This window comes from Pinus tabuliformis, chromosome 7, assembly GCF_031772625.1.
Source record: "Pinus tabuliformis cultivar Carrire ecotype Pingquan chromosome 7, CPIR1, whole genome shotgun sequence".
Taxonomy (NCBI): Eukaryota; Viridiplantae; Streptophyta; class Pinopsida; order Pinales; family Pinaceae; genus Pinus; species Pinus tabuliformis.
In genome coordinates, this window is record NC_142293.1 from 833,506,974 (window position 1) to 833,524,047 (window position 17,074).

Sequence of the window (17,074 nt, forward strand, 5' to 3'; positions counted from 1 at the left end):
TCATGGACAGCATGATGTATGAACAGCATGATGTATGAGCAGCGTGATGTATGAGATCATGAGCATCATGATGGTGCTACACAGTAAGGTGCAGCAAATGGACGAGATGCAGCACGATGATAGGTGAAGGAGTCACCTTGGAGGATCAGTTGAAGCAGAATGTCTTCAACTGATCTCATCGTTATAGAAGATGATCTATGCTCAGATCTAGACAAGTCAAAGTGTTGACTTCTGTTGTAAATGTACTCTCTCTCTCTCTCTTTCTCTGTTGAACTCTGAAGATAAAAGAAGAATTGATCAAAGGGTTTCCCCACACATTGTGGGGTTTGTCCCTGGCTCGCGCCATATCTTGTGTCCTCTTGTCTTGGCTTGTCTTCTGCGTTTTATATTTATGTTCTATCTGCAGTTTATCATTATGCTGATGTGATTGCTATCTGTGAAAATTTAAATAAATTGCTCTAGCATAGAACATACCAAAATTTAACATGGTATCAGAGCTAAGGTGAAGACAATGCCCAAGCAAGAGTGAAAGAGCAATCACCGAAGACAGTTGGGACAAGACAAAAGGATCAATGGGTTCCTCATAATTCACCTAGGGTGAAGTCTAAGCAGAGAATGTTATCAGAATGGCGCAGCGGAAGATTATGATGGTCCATCTTAAGATCACTTCATTGGGAAGTTCGGATCTAAGGGTGGAAGGAAAGGCGGATGCCTTGTTAAAATAAGTTCGGCCGTTATGCGTAGGAGTGTTCGAATGGCAGAGACACATATCTTGATGAAGATAACAATCATTCCTTGGACATCTTCTATGATCAAAAGATTGACTGGTAATGCAGGTCATCAAGGAAATGGTTGACGCTTCCACGAAAGCAAGGTACCCCAAAATCTCTTTTATGTACCTGATTGAACCTGATGTCCATCTCGGAAATAGAAGTCAAAGGTTACAAGGTGGCACTTATCAATGGAAAGGTACGTGTTTGAAAATAGATATTTTAAAGATGTTTTTGAGTTCAAGGTTGTATCAAGTTGCAGGAACTTGGAAGTCCACTGAGGACCATGTCCATTGACTCAGCTCTAGAGGTCTGTGAGTCAAATGGTGACTAGGATGCCTGAATTCAAAAGGAAGCATGAAAGTACATGTCTGAAATATACCAAAGGAAAATATTATAAGGGTACCATTCCCCTCATGCAGCAGGTTCACAGGTTTGGAACAACCCGAGGAGTTTGAGAATCATGATCAAGGAATCTCATGTATACAGGTGGAAGAAAGCCCTCTATGGCTTGAAGAAAAACACCTCAGGCATAATATGAGAGGATTGATAGCTGTCTAATGCAGCTGAGATTCACTAGGAGTGAAACCATTACTCGAAGGTTGTGGATGATAAACTTCTCGTACCGGCACCTATGTCTGACAGGTGCAGACCCTCTCATTTATAGGAGACAGAGGGAGTTGGATTCTGAATGTAGGAAGACAAGATGCAAGCTTGTGACTGCCTCGAGGATCTTAACTTTCAGAAGTTATATGGTAATGATGTCGGACCAGATTTGGGAAATGCCTCTAAGTTTCATAAACTCATTCGCATTGATGTTCTTAGAGAACCTCCGTCCGGACATCTGTGTTGCAGTTAGCATGGTGAGCTCATATTTGGTTGAGCCTCACTAGATTGGTGCCAAGAATATTCTAAGATATCTTCAGGGCACAATCTCTCATGAATTGAGATACACTGCCGGAAATATGAAACCACATGATTATTCGAATGATGAGTGGGCAGGAAGTATGGAGGATCTCTAGAGCACTTCTCAGTGCTGTTTGGAATCTGCCTTGATATCCTGGATGAGCAGGAAGCAGAAGTCGGTGACTCTGAACACCACCAAGGCAGAATACATTGCTGATAGTATGGCCTTCTGTGAGGCAATCTGGTTGCTGAAGCTCTTCAGTGAGCTGTTTGTACACATGATGAATACCACTGTGAATCTCTGTGACAACCAGAAATGGGATTCGATTATTGAGGAATCCCGTATTTGACAATTGCTCCAGCAGATAGACATCAATTACTGCCTTATCTGGGATATGGTAAGTCGATGATCAAGGAGGCTCCATCGCACTGAGATGATGTATAGGACAGAGCCCTGAGGAAAGATCAAATTTGTGATTTTCCCTAACGACTTGGAGTTGTCGAGAGACCTTTGTAAAAGGGTCCTGCTTGTTGCATACATTGAGCTCTGGGAGCTTTGGGGGGCTTGCAGTTCTATTGGAGCAACATACGACCACAGGGTGACTCACCCTCCCCTGGTGGTGCGCACTGAAACAAGATGATTCGCTCTCTTGAGGGACAAGATGATTCGCTCTCTTGTGTAGCAGGATGATTAGTTCTTCTGTGAGGCTTGGATTGATGTGTTCTCCATGGCGATTGTAGCAGGATTGATGTGTTCTCCTGTGAGGCCTGGATTGATGTGTTCTCCATGGCGATTGTAGCAGGATTGATGTGTTCTCCTGTGAGGCCTGGATTGATGTGTTCTCCATGGCGATTGTAGCAGGATTGATGTGTTCTCCTGTGAGGACAGGATTGATTAAGTTCTCCTGTCGAGGCATCCTACCCATGCAGTCTGGGACTCATGGGAAGTACCTCTCATCTGATCAATGAGCAAGGAAATGAAGTTAGGGACCATAGTAGTACCGATGGACGCATCGTTGTATCTACCGTACTCCCTATGCTAGGATGTCCTCCATTGATCTGGGATCAATGATACTGGTCTGGGACCAGTGGTAGGAGTTGTACATGCTATGACGCTGACTTCGGGTCGGCTGAGACTGGTCTGGGACCAGTGCTACATACTCCGAGACTGACTTCGTGTCAGTGCAGTACTGGTCTGGGACCAGTGAGAGTGGTACATACTATGACGCTGACTTCGGGTCGGTTGAGACTGGTCTGGGACCAGTGGTACACTCTCTGAGACTGCGATACTGGTCTGGGACCAGTGGTAGGAGTGGTACTTACCTTGAAGCTGACTTCGGGTCAGTTGAGACTAGTCTGGGACTAGTGGTATGCACTCTGAGACTGACTTCAGGTCAGTGGAGAATGATATGACTCATTCTCGATCAATTCTTCTTCTTCATAGTTCAGCGGAGATGAGCAGAGCAGAGCAGAGCCAGTAGAGCCAGCAGCGCTGAGCAGAGCAGAGCCTAGCCAGCAAAGCTGAGCAGAGCAGAGCAAAGCCAGCAGAGCTGAGTAGAGCCAGCAGAGCTAGGCAGAGTAGTGCAAGGCACTAATGGCAGAGATAGTACAGTCATACATATGGATCAGCAGATGGAGTTCTCCCTAGTTGAGAGGGAGTGTTAAATTGGCAACTAGGGCCAAACTCCATGTGGGTCAGCTTATTTATGGCAGCTGATATTTTTATTGGATCCCTCTCGTCGAGAGGTGTAGGATTGATCCAAAGATCATCCAGTTCCGATAAGTATTTATGGAGATATGAATTTATTTTGTTTATGTAATTATTATCAAGCCGACCAGCACTTATGTAGGCTCTAGAAGCCCAACCGACGTGTCTATTCAACCCCTACAAGTTAGTATAAATAAAAGAGGATTTGATGTCATTTGAGACATACATTAGTGTGGTGATCTCTTCCTCTCCACGTTTTGGGTTTTTGGAGCAGGAGAGAGACACCATGAAAATGTACGCTGGCCTATGATGCCCTAGCCACAGTAAATCTATCAGCGACATTTAAGGGTGCCCTAGCCATAGCATTTGAGGGTACTCTTGACAGCAATAAATGATAATCTAATGCAGCAAAGGGAGGCACTTATACGCAGTCTAGAAGAGACTTAATTCCACTAAGAAAGGAGGTTCTAAACGCAACCATAAGATGCCCTAAGTCACAGCAAAGGGAGGCTCAATATGCAGTCCATGAAGGCACAGTAATTAGATTCTTATACGCTGTTCTATATGCAGCAAGAAGAGGGACTTCGCTGTCCCTATAGACACAGTCCTAGGAGACCCTTTAACGCAGGTAAGAAGATGCCCTAGGTACAGTTCAGTGGGTGCCCAATCCGCAGTCATAATGTGCCCTATCCGCAGGCTTATGAAGAATCTTATAATGCAATTCTGTTCACGCAAAGGATACATGCAGTCCTGTACACTTGTTATATGCAGTCAAATGGATTAGAAGTATCCTCGGGAGGGTCTAAGGTACAGTATCCCTGTAGCAGACAGCAGTATAACTTGGCATAGGAATATATTACAATGAGAAGACCAGATCTATTATTCTCAGCATACTTGTAACTTGATGATCTCATAACAGTATATCTCAACGTCCTTCATTCTTGCTTCAACCACACATATTTGTGATCACTGTCTCAGTCCGGATACCTTCGTGGAAAGATACAACAGAAAAATGATCTTGGTGATACAGCTGTGAAGTTGTAACGGCGATGGTTTCAGTATCAAGTAAGATCTTGTTAAAGGCTGTTGTAGTAATGACAATGATAGTTACATTCTCGGCATATACAGAAGTATTTTTGTGCCTCACTGTCTGGGTCTAATGGAGATCATAGTAATGCTGTAGTTGCTATCTCAGTCTCAGCATTGATGTGATCATGTTGGAGAGGATTTAAGTGATGATTGTGTCCACTACACTCTAAGCATAATCTACAGTGATAGAATGGCATACCTGTAGCAGCCACATGACAATGAATAGCAGTGATAGAATGTCATCTGTTAAGGCAGCAACATGATGATGATGCACATTAGTATGGGCAGCATGAAGTTGAAAGATGATCATGGATATGAAGGGCAGCATGATGATGGATAAGATCATGGACATGGGCAACATGATGTAGATCATGGACAGCATGATGTATGAACAGCATGATGTATGAGCAGCGTGATGTATGAGATCATGAGCATCATGATGGTGCTACACAGTAAGGTGCAGCAAATGGACGAGATGCAGCACGATGATAGGTGAAGGAGTCACCTTGGAGGATCAGTTGAAGCAGAATGTCTTCAACTGATCTCATCGTTATAGAAGATGATCTATGCTCAGATCTAGACAAGTCAAAGTGTTGACTTCTGTTGTAAATGTACTCTCTCTCTCTCTCTCTTTCTCTGTTGAACTCTGAAGATAAAAGAAGAATTGATCAAAGGGTTTCCCCACACATTGTGGGGTTTGTCCCTGGCTCGCGCCATATCTTGTGTCCTCTTGTCTTGGCTTGTCTTCTGCGTTTTATATTTATGTTCTATCTGCAGTTTATCATTATGCTGATGTGATTGCTATCTGTGAAAATTTAAATAAATTGCTCTAGCATAGAACATACCAAAATTTAACACCAACCCATTCTACCAACCTATGTTTGATGTTGTTGTTGTTGGTCTGGGGTACAATGCCCCTACCTTTGCAAAGTTGAGATGACCTCTTCTTCAAAATGAAAAGGTTGATTGCACTACTAGATTGGAGGACGTTAGGGCATCATGGGAACACACTAGATGCATAGTCATGTCAAATGGTTGGACTGACAAGAAGGGTAGGACCGTTCTTAACTTCTTGGTTAGTTGTCCAAAGGGGGCAATGTTTATGAAATTTGTTGATGCATCTGCACAGATTAAAGATGCATGTTTGAGTTGTTGGACACCTTCATTCAAGAAGTAGGTCAACAAAATGTTGTCCAAGTCATAACAAACAACGTTGCAAATTATGTTGTTGCTGGCAGGTTGCTTATGGAGAGGCATCCTAACTTATTTTGGACACCTTTGTGAAAATTTCACCACTAAAATCCTATTGCAGCAACTGGAATTAATTCTTCTAATTGTTAATTAACTAACAATTTAATTGCTACAGCAAATATCGAATAAATCACACTGCAACCTTCACAAATAAAACTACGGAAAATAATAGCGTTGGAAATTGAGAAATATGCTAGCACACATAAAATTGACACACTTATTTTTGGACAAATGTCCCTGGAAAAACCCAACTTGGGGAAACTGGTGCATCAGCTAAGGATTTTCTATCATTAAGCAGCAATGAAATTCTAAGTACAATCTGGATGCCAAAAATTGGCAATCCACAGCAAGAAAATCTAGCCGAAATTATTTCAAGGAAATTCCCTTCCTCCACGAGCAACCCCGGCACAACTCAGCTTCAAAAACTCGTTCTCCTAGAACCCTTGCGCAAACCCTTTGACGTCTAGCCCGGAACTGCCTCTGATCAAGTCATTTTGCCTATCAATGCTACTGGTCTTCGACCTTCTAGAAGACTTTCCAGACCTCTGGACGTTGAATCGAGTTTTCCCACAGCCAAATCGAATTGCCCTCTGAAGTTGTTTGCGCAGTACTCTGCGCTGCCTCACTAGGACTAACTCGGCCTCTTGTTGTTGTCTCGCCAAATCTGGAAATCCTCCTTTGGATCACTGTCCCTGCCCCTCTATGTCTTTGCTTCCCTTCTGACTCGAACACTTCCAGCTACTGCCTCTAGAAAATAGAACTGCCCCAAGGAAATCGATCTCTAGTGTGTGCTCTCCATCTACCCATCAACTTCTTATAATCTTTTGTTGGGACTCCAACGGCGAAGATTAAATCTTAATCGATGGCTAAGATCATTTCCCTGTCGATCCATGTGAGTTTCTAGATGATTTGCCCTTTATCTCAATTAATTCTAATTAATTAAACAAATTTCCTAAGTTTAGACTTAGGAAATATTAAAAAATAAGCTAATAATCTAATTGAGACACTTCTAGGTGGAATTTCCATAAACAATTTCTAGGTTATGGAGTACTCCTGTGTTTTAGCCTCTCCACAAAGTTTCGAGACTAGAAACCTTCGATGCTACAAAAACTAACGACCTTGTGTTGCACATTGTATTGACTTGATGCCGGAGGATATAGGGAAGATTCCTTTTGTAAGGGATATTGTTGAATCATCCAAGAGCATAACAAAATTTATATATAATCATGCATCTGTGCTTAGCTTGATGAGAAGATTCACCAACAAAAAAGTGTTGGCGCATCCTGCCATTACACAATTTGCCACTAGTTTCATATCTCTTCAGCCTCTGTTCAATTCTATGTGGGATGTGAAGACCATGTTTCTTTCACAAGATTGGCGTGCTTTATCTATTAGCCACAAGTCGGAGGGAGAGGGCATATGAAAAGTAGTTTCATATGATCAGAGCTTTTAGGCAGGAGTGGAGGTATTTTCCATTTGGAACCTTTGGTAAGAGTTCTTCAGTTGGTTTATGGAAGCAAGCCCGCAATGGACTACTTGTATGAGGCCATGGATAGGGCCAAAGAAGCCATTTGTGCCTATTATGAAGATAAGGGGGACGAGGGGTATGAGAAACAACAGTTTGTAGGGAGAGTGATTGATGAGTGATGGAACAATACCCTCCATCGCTTCATTCATGCTACAAGTATCTACCTCAGCCCCGCATTTTCTTACTCCTGTGGTTTCAGATTTGATGCCGAGGTGATGGATGGATTCCTCACTTGTGTTGAGAGGATGGTGGCATCTAAGCAAGAATGTGAAGAAATTTTTAAAGAAATGGAGATATGTAGGATGGCAGGTGGCACATTTAGTTTTACCATGGCTATTAAGAATAGGACGACCAAAATGCCAAGTAAGCTTCAATTTGTTTCAACTTTCAAATTTCATAATTCATTGTCTTTACATAATTTGCTTCAAGTTTAGAATTTCAATGTTTTAACTTTTTTTTTATGTTTCTCTTTTTTATTTCAACTTGTAAATGTTTGGTGGACAAGCTATGGGGGCAGAGTACCCCATCTCCAAAAGCTTGCCATTCGAGTGCTCAGCCAAACACGTAGTTCCTCTAGGTGTGAGCACCACTGGAGTGTATTTGACAAAATACATAACAAAAGGTGCAAAAGGTAAAAAAAAAAAATCAAATTAAATTTTTGAATTCATTATAAATTATAATTTATTATTTTTAATATTTAAATTTTCTAATTTACAATCTATGACTCTAATACAAGTTCGAGTCCCAGCACCTCAACGACATGGTCTACGCCTACTACAATCTTCGATTGTGGGTGAGACAACTTCAGAAGACCCCTGATGTGGAAGCCATCTCATTGGACCATATTGACAATTCCCTCTACAAAATCAATCATTTCCGTGATAAAAAGTTGCATTTACAGAAAGAAACGCCATCCAAGGTGGACCAATAGCAGATACATAGGTGGAAATTCAAAACTGGAAAGATTCAAATGGACATTGGCATAGCCCATTCGATTCCCGCAAAGAAAATAAAAAAAAAAAAGGTGGTTGTGATTTCTAATTAATGCCATCAAACAAAGGATTTGCGAGGCACCTTGTACAAGCTAATCAATGACATCAAAAGAAGTTCAGGTTTTAACATTTATACAATGGATATTTGATGCCTACCCCAATCACAAATTTGTAGCAATAGTTACATTATTGTTCATTGCTACACAACAAGAAAATCAATTCCCTCCTGTTACCCTACATGTCAACAAGGGTACAAAAAACTTGTGCAGCATTTTATCACCACCATTGTAAGCCCAAGGTCACAAGTTAAAGCAGTGTAACAACCATGTGAGGTTTTGTATAGGCATCCTCAGCCTATGTCATGTTCTTGAGTTTGTATCTTGTTGTCTTGGTTAGACCTATCTTGTTGCTTGGTCGAACCATGGTTGGCACCCTGTAGTTCACTTCAAGTGCCCCTCGTCCTGTATAGGATTGGAAAGCCTTAGGTGATCTTACTTGAGGACTCTTGGTTTTATGGGAGCCTACTTTTGTAGAGGTGATCACCAGCATATGGGCCAATCCAACCTGTCGCAAAGTGCACCTATATCTTACCACATGGTTATGGTCTATAAAGTTCGTAGGTGGCCTTGGCTTTGGTGCAATATTCCTAAGACAACTCTCATGCATGGCAATCTCATATTGACAACTTTCATGTTTCCTGAGGCACTCCACAATTCCCAATGCGAAGTGGTACCCGTGGTCATGAAGTCAACTTGGTCTCAGATTATGCAATTTGATGATGAGGAAAGAAAAGTTTCTAGGTGGCCTAACAAGGGCAGATTTTGTCAAAATTTAACATGTCATATGTCAAAATTGGTCTACAAAGCGAGAGGAATAAAACCCACGTCTTAGTTTCCCCAAATTCCCCAAGGCATTAGATATCTAGAAAGGGCATGATAATGAGGTAGACAGTGATGATTAGGCAACACAAGACATAATTTGGTTGCACAAAGTAAGACCCGGATGAAATCGGGCCAACTTACGGCAAACCCAAGTGGCAAAATTGGCAAATTCATCAAGGCATTGGAGAAATAGAAAAAGGTGGTCAAGTTTGAGTTAGTGAAAGAAAAAGTCAATTCAAACTACTCGTTGCACAAGTCAACTGGACATTAGAGGGCCTATCTAGCCATTAAAGATTTCATGAACCAAGTAGTTAAGTAATGGACCAAGAAAGTAGCCGTTAGAAGACAAATTATTCCTCCAAATGACAAAGTCAAATTTTCTCCCAAGGAAAATAAGTGGAACATTGAGCTACTATTATGTACTATTTTCCTTCTTGGACCGTACCTTGCCATTAGCAAAGGGGATTGTGGATCACACTGGGAAATTTTGGTCAAGTCAACCCCTTAGACGGCAATTAAAAAATTGTAATGAATTATTTTGAGAAAAAATTACTAAGTCTCCAACTTGTGGATGACTAGAAAAATAATATTTCGAGAGAGAGTCCAACTAGTCTTTATCTAGCCGTTGCAAATTATTCTATAAAAGGCTAGCCACCCCTCGTTGTATTGTTGTTGGCAAATGACATCAGTGCGATCTATTAATAAAAAACTCACTTTTGCAAACCTTTGTCTATTATTTTATATACATTGTGTAGAGTGGTTTTTTATTTACATTTTTTTCTTGATCACATTTCTGTTGAGATTCAATGTAATAAACTTAATAATAAGTAAAACGCAAAGGTTAACAAATCGTGCCATTGAGGAGCTACATAGTCACATGGAAGCAGCGAACAAGGAGGCAACCCCACTTGGCGTTTTGGTTTTTCAGGTGGATCAGTCCAAGCGACCAGACCATTATGAAAGGGAGCTTTGAATTGTGAGTTTCGCATTCATCTCACACTAGATTTGAAGACCAGAGATGCCACATTGAAGGGGTCGCCCCTCCCTAGAGTTGAAGTTAATAACCCTTAAAAACAAAAATATTAAAAACAAAAATTTTTAAAAATAAAATTAAAACTAAAAAGAAAAATGCATAACAAATATCAAAACCTAAATAATTTGCAATCCCTAACTCACTCATCCGACTTACAAAGCTTACCTCTACTGGGCTTACCTCGCAGTGCTATCTGACTATCCTTCAATGCATATTGTCCATTTTTAATTTTTAGTTTCAACTTTTGAGTCTTGACTCTAGATATCAATGACCTCAGACTAATTCTGACTCGTCACTCTTTACTATTTCTGAGTTTGAGTTATATCAATTTACTATTGCAGTCTTCAGACTTCAGTATCGACTACAGTCTATTTTGTTTAGTACTAATTAGATTGTAGAATGATGAATTTAATTTTTAAATCAATGTAGATTCTAGAATGATGACTGATGAATATAGATCAAGGAATTTCATTATTGAATCTCGTAGTGATGAATGATGAGTATGAATGATGTATGTATCAGTATGAATGATGAGTATGGATCAGTGTATTTCATTTGCTTTCATTATTGAAAACGAATTTGAATTTTATTATGCTTTCATTATTGAAAACGAATTTGAATTATATATATATATACACCCAGCACCCCCCATCCCCCCTAAATTTCCCTAAAATTTAAGGGTACTCCTACACGTCTCCCCTGTGTGTCTTCTAGCACCCGCATCCTGTCCCCCAGAGTCTTGGTGGAACGTAGGAATAAAAGCCCAGTTTAGCATCTATAATGCAGATAAATATTCTGCATGACACTCATTAAGAGCCAGACAAATAGAATCTTCATGTCAATTTGAAGTTCTTTTAAGAAATGCAAGTTCCACTCTCTCTGGCATAGCTCCACTAATGCAAAACCTGCTTTTTGTTAACAAATTCCCGTTCCAGAATGCATCCCATCACTTTCCTCCACCAAAATCCGTAAGTTACAGGTATTGAAATTTCTTTAGCCTAAAAAAGTCACTCCATAAAGTTGTTGTGCTATGGTAACTATTGTTATGTTCGAGAAAGTGCATGTCTAGTTTCTCCACTGCAAAGAAATTGTTTCTCACCAATGAATATCTTCCAGAAGTCATGCTAAGAATTGTACATTGCAAATACCTATTAAGTTGCGGTTTCACAAAAAAATTGAAAGAACCTATCCAACTAAATAACATTTAGTAGGCATCACTCACCATAAGTTAGAGCATACTAATATAAAGAGTACTTGAACCTGTCAACTGAGTCTAGTCTCTATCCTGGGCGATTCACACAAGTGTTGTCCTCCTTACCCAGGTTCAATCCCTGCAAGTGACATGTTGAGCTCTTAATGAGTATACTGTTGACAAATATTCGAGCTTCTACAGAATCCAGTTTACATTGGGTACCATCTCAAAATGAGGAAAGTGCCTGTTGAGTTTCCTTGATAAATGCTTGAATGGACATGATGCCTTCTAGGACTGAAAGAAACAATGCAGACAAACTGGGTCCAATATGATTCAAATTCATTAACAGTGTGAAACACATCGTCAGCATGCCATCACTAAGATCTAAGCATGCATAATTATACAGAAGTAGGCGCCACACACCAAAGGCATTAATAGGTTTAGGTCAAATAACAGTCATGGAATCAAAGATAAAAACCTCACTTTCAATGTGTGCAATTGAGTGTGAGATCCAAGGGTAGTAAAAAAGGAAGTTACATCTGTGCTAAACAAAATACATGAAAAGAGAAAAGAAAGGAGTCTATAAAACCTATGTTGCTATTGATTAGCAAATTTTATTTTGGTGGGATGAAGAAGGTGAGCAGGCAACAAATATTCACTATGGATAAGCCTCCAAGCTTAAGCATGATGAAGTTTGATGTGTAGGTGGTGTCCGTGTAGCATACATAGGGAGGATAACATGGGATACCTAGGGAGGTACCCAAGGGACATAATGATAGATAGGTAGCCACATAGTGTGAAAGCAATAATTGTAAGGAGGCTTATTAGAAGGTTCCAGCTGCTAGAAGGTTCCTTCACTAAAAAGTTTCTACGAGGTTAGATAGAACTATATAAAGAAGTAGAAGCAATGTGATGAGACGTATTGTGAAGTATATTGTAATTGTAGCAACTAGCAAGCATGGCTTGTGGAGCACATTCCTTCCGTAAAAGGATCAATTGTAAAATGTTGCCCCACTGTAATGGTTTTGATATTAATAAAATAAAGAGGATTCTCTAGCTTATTCTTGGATATTTTCTATGTGATAGCAATTTTCATATCTAAGGTACTTAACAAGAAGTTTGATTTTTATAAGGTGACAGTTTCACCAGCACTCTGAGACTAGAGAGATTTCAAAGAAGGCTGTGAAAGAGGATTTTAGCACTGGCTAAAGTTACCATCTACAGCAATCCCTCCATTAGGTGCAGCAATGCAGTCCATTTCTGCACCTTCTTATGACTCAAAGAAGTATTAAGAATGAAATTGGCAAACCTCTCAGCCGGACCTAAGAAATATGTTACATTTTCTCGTCTTAAATCATCCCTGTATGTGAGAATTCAAAGAAGATACCCTCCATGAAACTTTGCTTTGATCTTTAGATCCAATGGCTTGTGGCCCAACCAGGGCTCACCGCTAGATTGAATACAAGGCTTTTGTTTGGGTTCTTGTCAATGAAACATTTGGCCCACCTACGCTCTAGAGGTTTCTTCATTGTCGAATTTGGAGATTCAGCCTACAAAGACAGGTTTTTAGAAGGTATCTATTTGTGTAGAGCCATGATTTGCCAGTTCTGATCCTAACAATTTCGTGATGTTGCCTACTTAATATGGTTGGAGCTGCCAAGTTCATCCCAACACCTTTAGGTTAAGGAAGTTTGTGAAAGTAATAAATATTAGGCATTAGCAACCCTACTGGAAAGCACATTCCAATCTTTCACAGTAAAAAGAAGAAAAACAAGGGTACCTCTGCCCAAGCTTATGTACAAATAGAACAAAAGTAACGATAATGAATTTGTGTTAGTAACCTTGAACCAAATTTGGATCTCAAAAAATATGGTATTCAAGTGCAGAACCTGTCATGAATTTAGTCATGTGGGCCGTGGAAGTAACCTGATCAACAGAAATTAGCCGAAGGAGACAAGTTACTAAAAAACCAAGACGAGAAACAGTCTTGAGGAAGCAAGACAGAAAAGGAGAAAACCAGTTTGGAAGGGTGATAGCCTTACTGCCACGTGAAAGGCATGGGAACCCGTAGTAGGAGAAAGCCAGGGGGGAATATGCAGCAGAAGACCTGTGTTCTCTTACCGGAAGGAGGATAAAAACCCAGGTGAATCTAATCCCTTGGATAAATAAGAGAACAAAACCCGAGTACTGTTAAGTATTGTAAAGGTGGAAGATGAAGATTATCCGAAGTTGAGCAAATATGCAGAAGTAAATAAACAAGAAAGTTGGCACGCGAAGAAAAATAGGGCTTCAACGAGGACAAAAGATAGTTGCTACACCCCTGAAGTCCTCGGCAAATCATGGAAGAGGAAAGCTTTCTTGTCTTGCGGTGAGAATTTAATATCTAGAAAGAGATATGGTAAATGCAGAATAATAATTTTCGGTCACTTCTACATTAGAAATAATTTAAATTGTCCAACAAAATAAAATGAGTTAAAACAAGCATGAAATAAAAACAACCTGGAGAATAGACAAGTACAAGGTTTCTACCAAGGTGGCAATTTGTGACCTTTTCAGAATAGCTTGGAGTCTGGACAATACATTTAAACATGTAATCAGTAGACGTGCAGGTCTCCGGATACTTCTGCGATAGGAGTGAACAATGCACCTTCTATGTCTTCCACTGATAATTTTTGGCTCTAACAATATACTAAAAACCAAAGCTAACAAACGGGCATCATTTATAAATGAACAGAGAGAACCCACGTGAATTAAAATTGTGTCGAATAAGCATAGCTGATTTTTAAATTGCGCAGACAGATCCCAAAGAAATTATAATTTTACAACATAAGCCAACATAACATGAATGAAATAAATTATAATTGTATAAAATGGAACAATTTCAGACATGAATAAATTCAAATTCTGAAGAATCAAGACAAGTGACTTTTTATTATATACATACAACAAAGATGAATGCAAACTGCATATAGGTTTTAGTTGGTTTTTCAAAGAAAGCTGCAAGGTGCATTCCTCCAACATAAATTCAATGAAAATAAGCTCACTTACTGTGCATTGCAAGCGCTTTCCTCTCACTCTGGTCTCGGAGACAAATATAATTGTTCCCAACAGGAACAAAGCTCTAAACTAAATATCTGCAATGGACAGGGTTCCAGACAGCACTCCAAACAGTAACTTCCCAGTCCAAATAAATAGAAAAATTTGGACAACATTCACAATAGCGGAGCAATGGAGTTCAAAAGAAGAAGAGAAAAACATAGCTGGAATTATATACAGAATGTTGAATTTAGGACATAAAATGAAATGAACATTGAAGCTGTGCGTGGAGTGGTAATGAGAAGTAATACTTACTCTGTAAAACACGCAGTTTTGGGCGCGCCTTCTTTTTTCTCATAACCAAATGAATAATATACAGGGGAGACCTCCCATTTACATCGCTGGGGTTCGAATCTCCGGGCCCTTTACCAAATTGCATAAACACCACATAATTCTTTGTTAAAGAATTTGGTATTTTGTGTGCCCCCATTTTCAATACAAATTCATATTGCTTTCAAGTCCGTCCGTACAAGCCCTTTAAAAAATAGACGCCTATGCCTATGAATCCTTCCAAGTTTCTCCATGTAGATTGACAACATGGACAGACCTTGTAATGTCTATCGACAATTTGGTATTTTCACGGTGTGCCAAATTGTTAATTATATTTTTAGTATTCACTGTGATAGAGAAATTATTGTAAATGTTTTAGATCCATGTTATGCGATTAGAATAACACTTTTTAATAATTAATGAAATGTTTTTTTTTTTAAAGTGAAATAGTGTATAGGTGGGTTTTTTTGTATCACAAATAAGAAGCAAGTTTTTTATTTTGTAAATCATGGCATTTCGTATACAACATTTGTCTCATAAATAAGGGGCAGGTCTCTTGTCCCACAAACAAGGGAGTCTTGTATGCTAATTTGATGTTTGGCTTGGCTATAACTTTAAAATTCTTGATTGTGACTTTAAAAATTAAATAAAATGTAATAAAGTTTAATCTTTATTGTTCTTTTACTTTTGTCCTATGTCATAATGATGAGTCATGCTTAAAATTCTATTATTATTAAGATAAAGATAAATTTTAATATCTCTTGTTTTTGTGCTAATAATAAACCATGTATTTCGTAGATTCAAACATCAATAACAAATTATATCATACAACAAACCTTATAATATTAAGAATAACTTATACATTTCATTGGTTAAAGGGATTATAAGAAGATAGAGTAAACATTACCAAACATTAATAACCTTATTGCTCTTTTTTAACTTACCAATCAAAAAAAAAATGAGAGAGGGATGCTTTGTTATAGTAATGTGTTATAGGTCCATCTTGTGTTAACATTGCTTAGTTAATTATTTCTAATGATAAAGTTTAAGTTCAATAAAACATTCTAAACTATATATATGCATTGTCATATATATATTTTGTCAATTAGAGTGTTGCACTTAAAATGCTACATTGAAACCAAAAAATATAAATAAATATAAAACCATAATACCAATAAGCATTATGAGATATTGAAGTATTCACGAACTCAAACAATGACAAAGGGATAAATGCCTTTGTCTTCTTCAATGTGTATCAACTCATGGAATTACTCATCCTAACTTCATGGCTACTTTGACTTCTTATGTTGTCTTCTTATTTCATAATCAAAAGACAAGTGTTGGTTCTCGCTGGGTTTTTTCTTACTTTTTTCTCTATAATTCTAACCAATATTGCAAATACATAATTTTCATATTTTTATTATCTCATGTTATGCTTTGAAATTGGCATAATTGTAGTAATTACAGCCCACTATAACACATGACCACGCATTTGAAATTACAACCATGAACAAAAACAACAAATCAATTGATATTTAGTTGGAAATGGAGACACATATGGTTGTGTAAGAATGATTTTCCTCCTAAGTAAAGGCAACGCAACAAAACTGCCACATCATTCCAAGACCATTAACTCATTCAAGTAAAGCTTTGACCATATTCCCCATCTCATGTCCCACTACTCATTTTCATAAAGAACAACACGTACCCCCCCCCCCCCCAAAAAAAAAAAAAAATAACAACATAGAGAAGAAAAAACCCCTTGTTAAAAGCACCTTTATGTCTATTCCCCTCTTCCTTCTTGTGTGAAATGGCGCTATACCAATTCCAAAGAAGCCATGCATTGCATGGTATAGTTAGGTGTCCTCTCGCATGTAAATCTGAGGTGCCCTTTGCATAGGGATTAAGTGTGAAAAGTGTTGGGGGTGTTAGGTATTGAATGCATACCAATGTAAATTTGTACATCAAAATTTCTTCAATAATTAATATTAATTCCGAAGGTGGTAAAAAACATGTAATGTTGAAATTTACTAGGAAAAGTTCTACGTCCCTCACATCTTCCCCATTCCATTTACTATGTATGCATCCATGGCCCCTCCTCATGTTTCCCTTTGGAAATTTTAGAACATAATACATTACTATACAAAAATGCTTTTCACCTCACTGAGATCACATTTAATCCTAGGCAATGTTAATCATATCTAATATTTGTTGATGGGCCATTAGCATTGAGCACATGTTAGGAATTTTACACGTTTCTTAATCATTTTTGCACGCATATATTGTTATTACATAGTAATGTCAAATAGCATTTGAGGCTTCATTATTATCAATAACTACATCAATATTTTCCTTAGC

General features: G+C 38.7%; 1 protein-coding gene across 7 annotated transcripts in view; it reads right to left on the reverse strand.

Annotated features, from left to right (window-relative positions):
- The window catches only part of LOC149250198 (Transducin/WD40 repeat-like superfamily protein), a 188,909-nt gene extending 173,954 nt beyond the window's left edge, over window positions 1-14,955 (reverse strand). For 2 of the 7 annotated variants that reach the window (XM_089458945.1, XM_089458943.1), the window contains exons 1-3: window positions 14,702-14,955; window positions 14,399-14,484; window positions 11,381-11,489 (exon numbers count right to left, since the gene is read on the reverse strand). In XM_089458945.1, the coding sequence (XP_089315071.1) occupies window positions 11,381-11,383 (3 nt within the window). In that variant the 5' untranslated portion in view covers window positions 11,384-11,489; window positions 14,399-14,484; window positions 14,702-14,955. The remainder of the gene's footprint in view (window positions 1-11,380; window positions 11,490-14,398; window positions 14,485-14,701) is intronic. The other 5 variants (XM_089458938.1, XM_089458942.1, XM_089458939.1 and 2 more) reach the window with 5 other exon arrangements.
- Window positions 14,956-17,074: the final 2,119 nt, after the last annotated feature.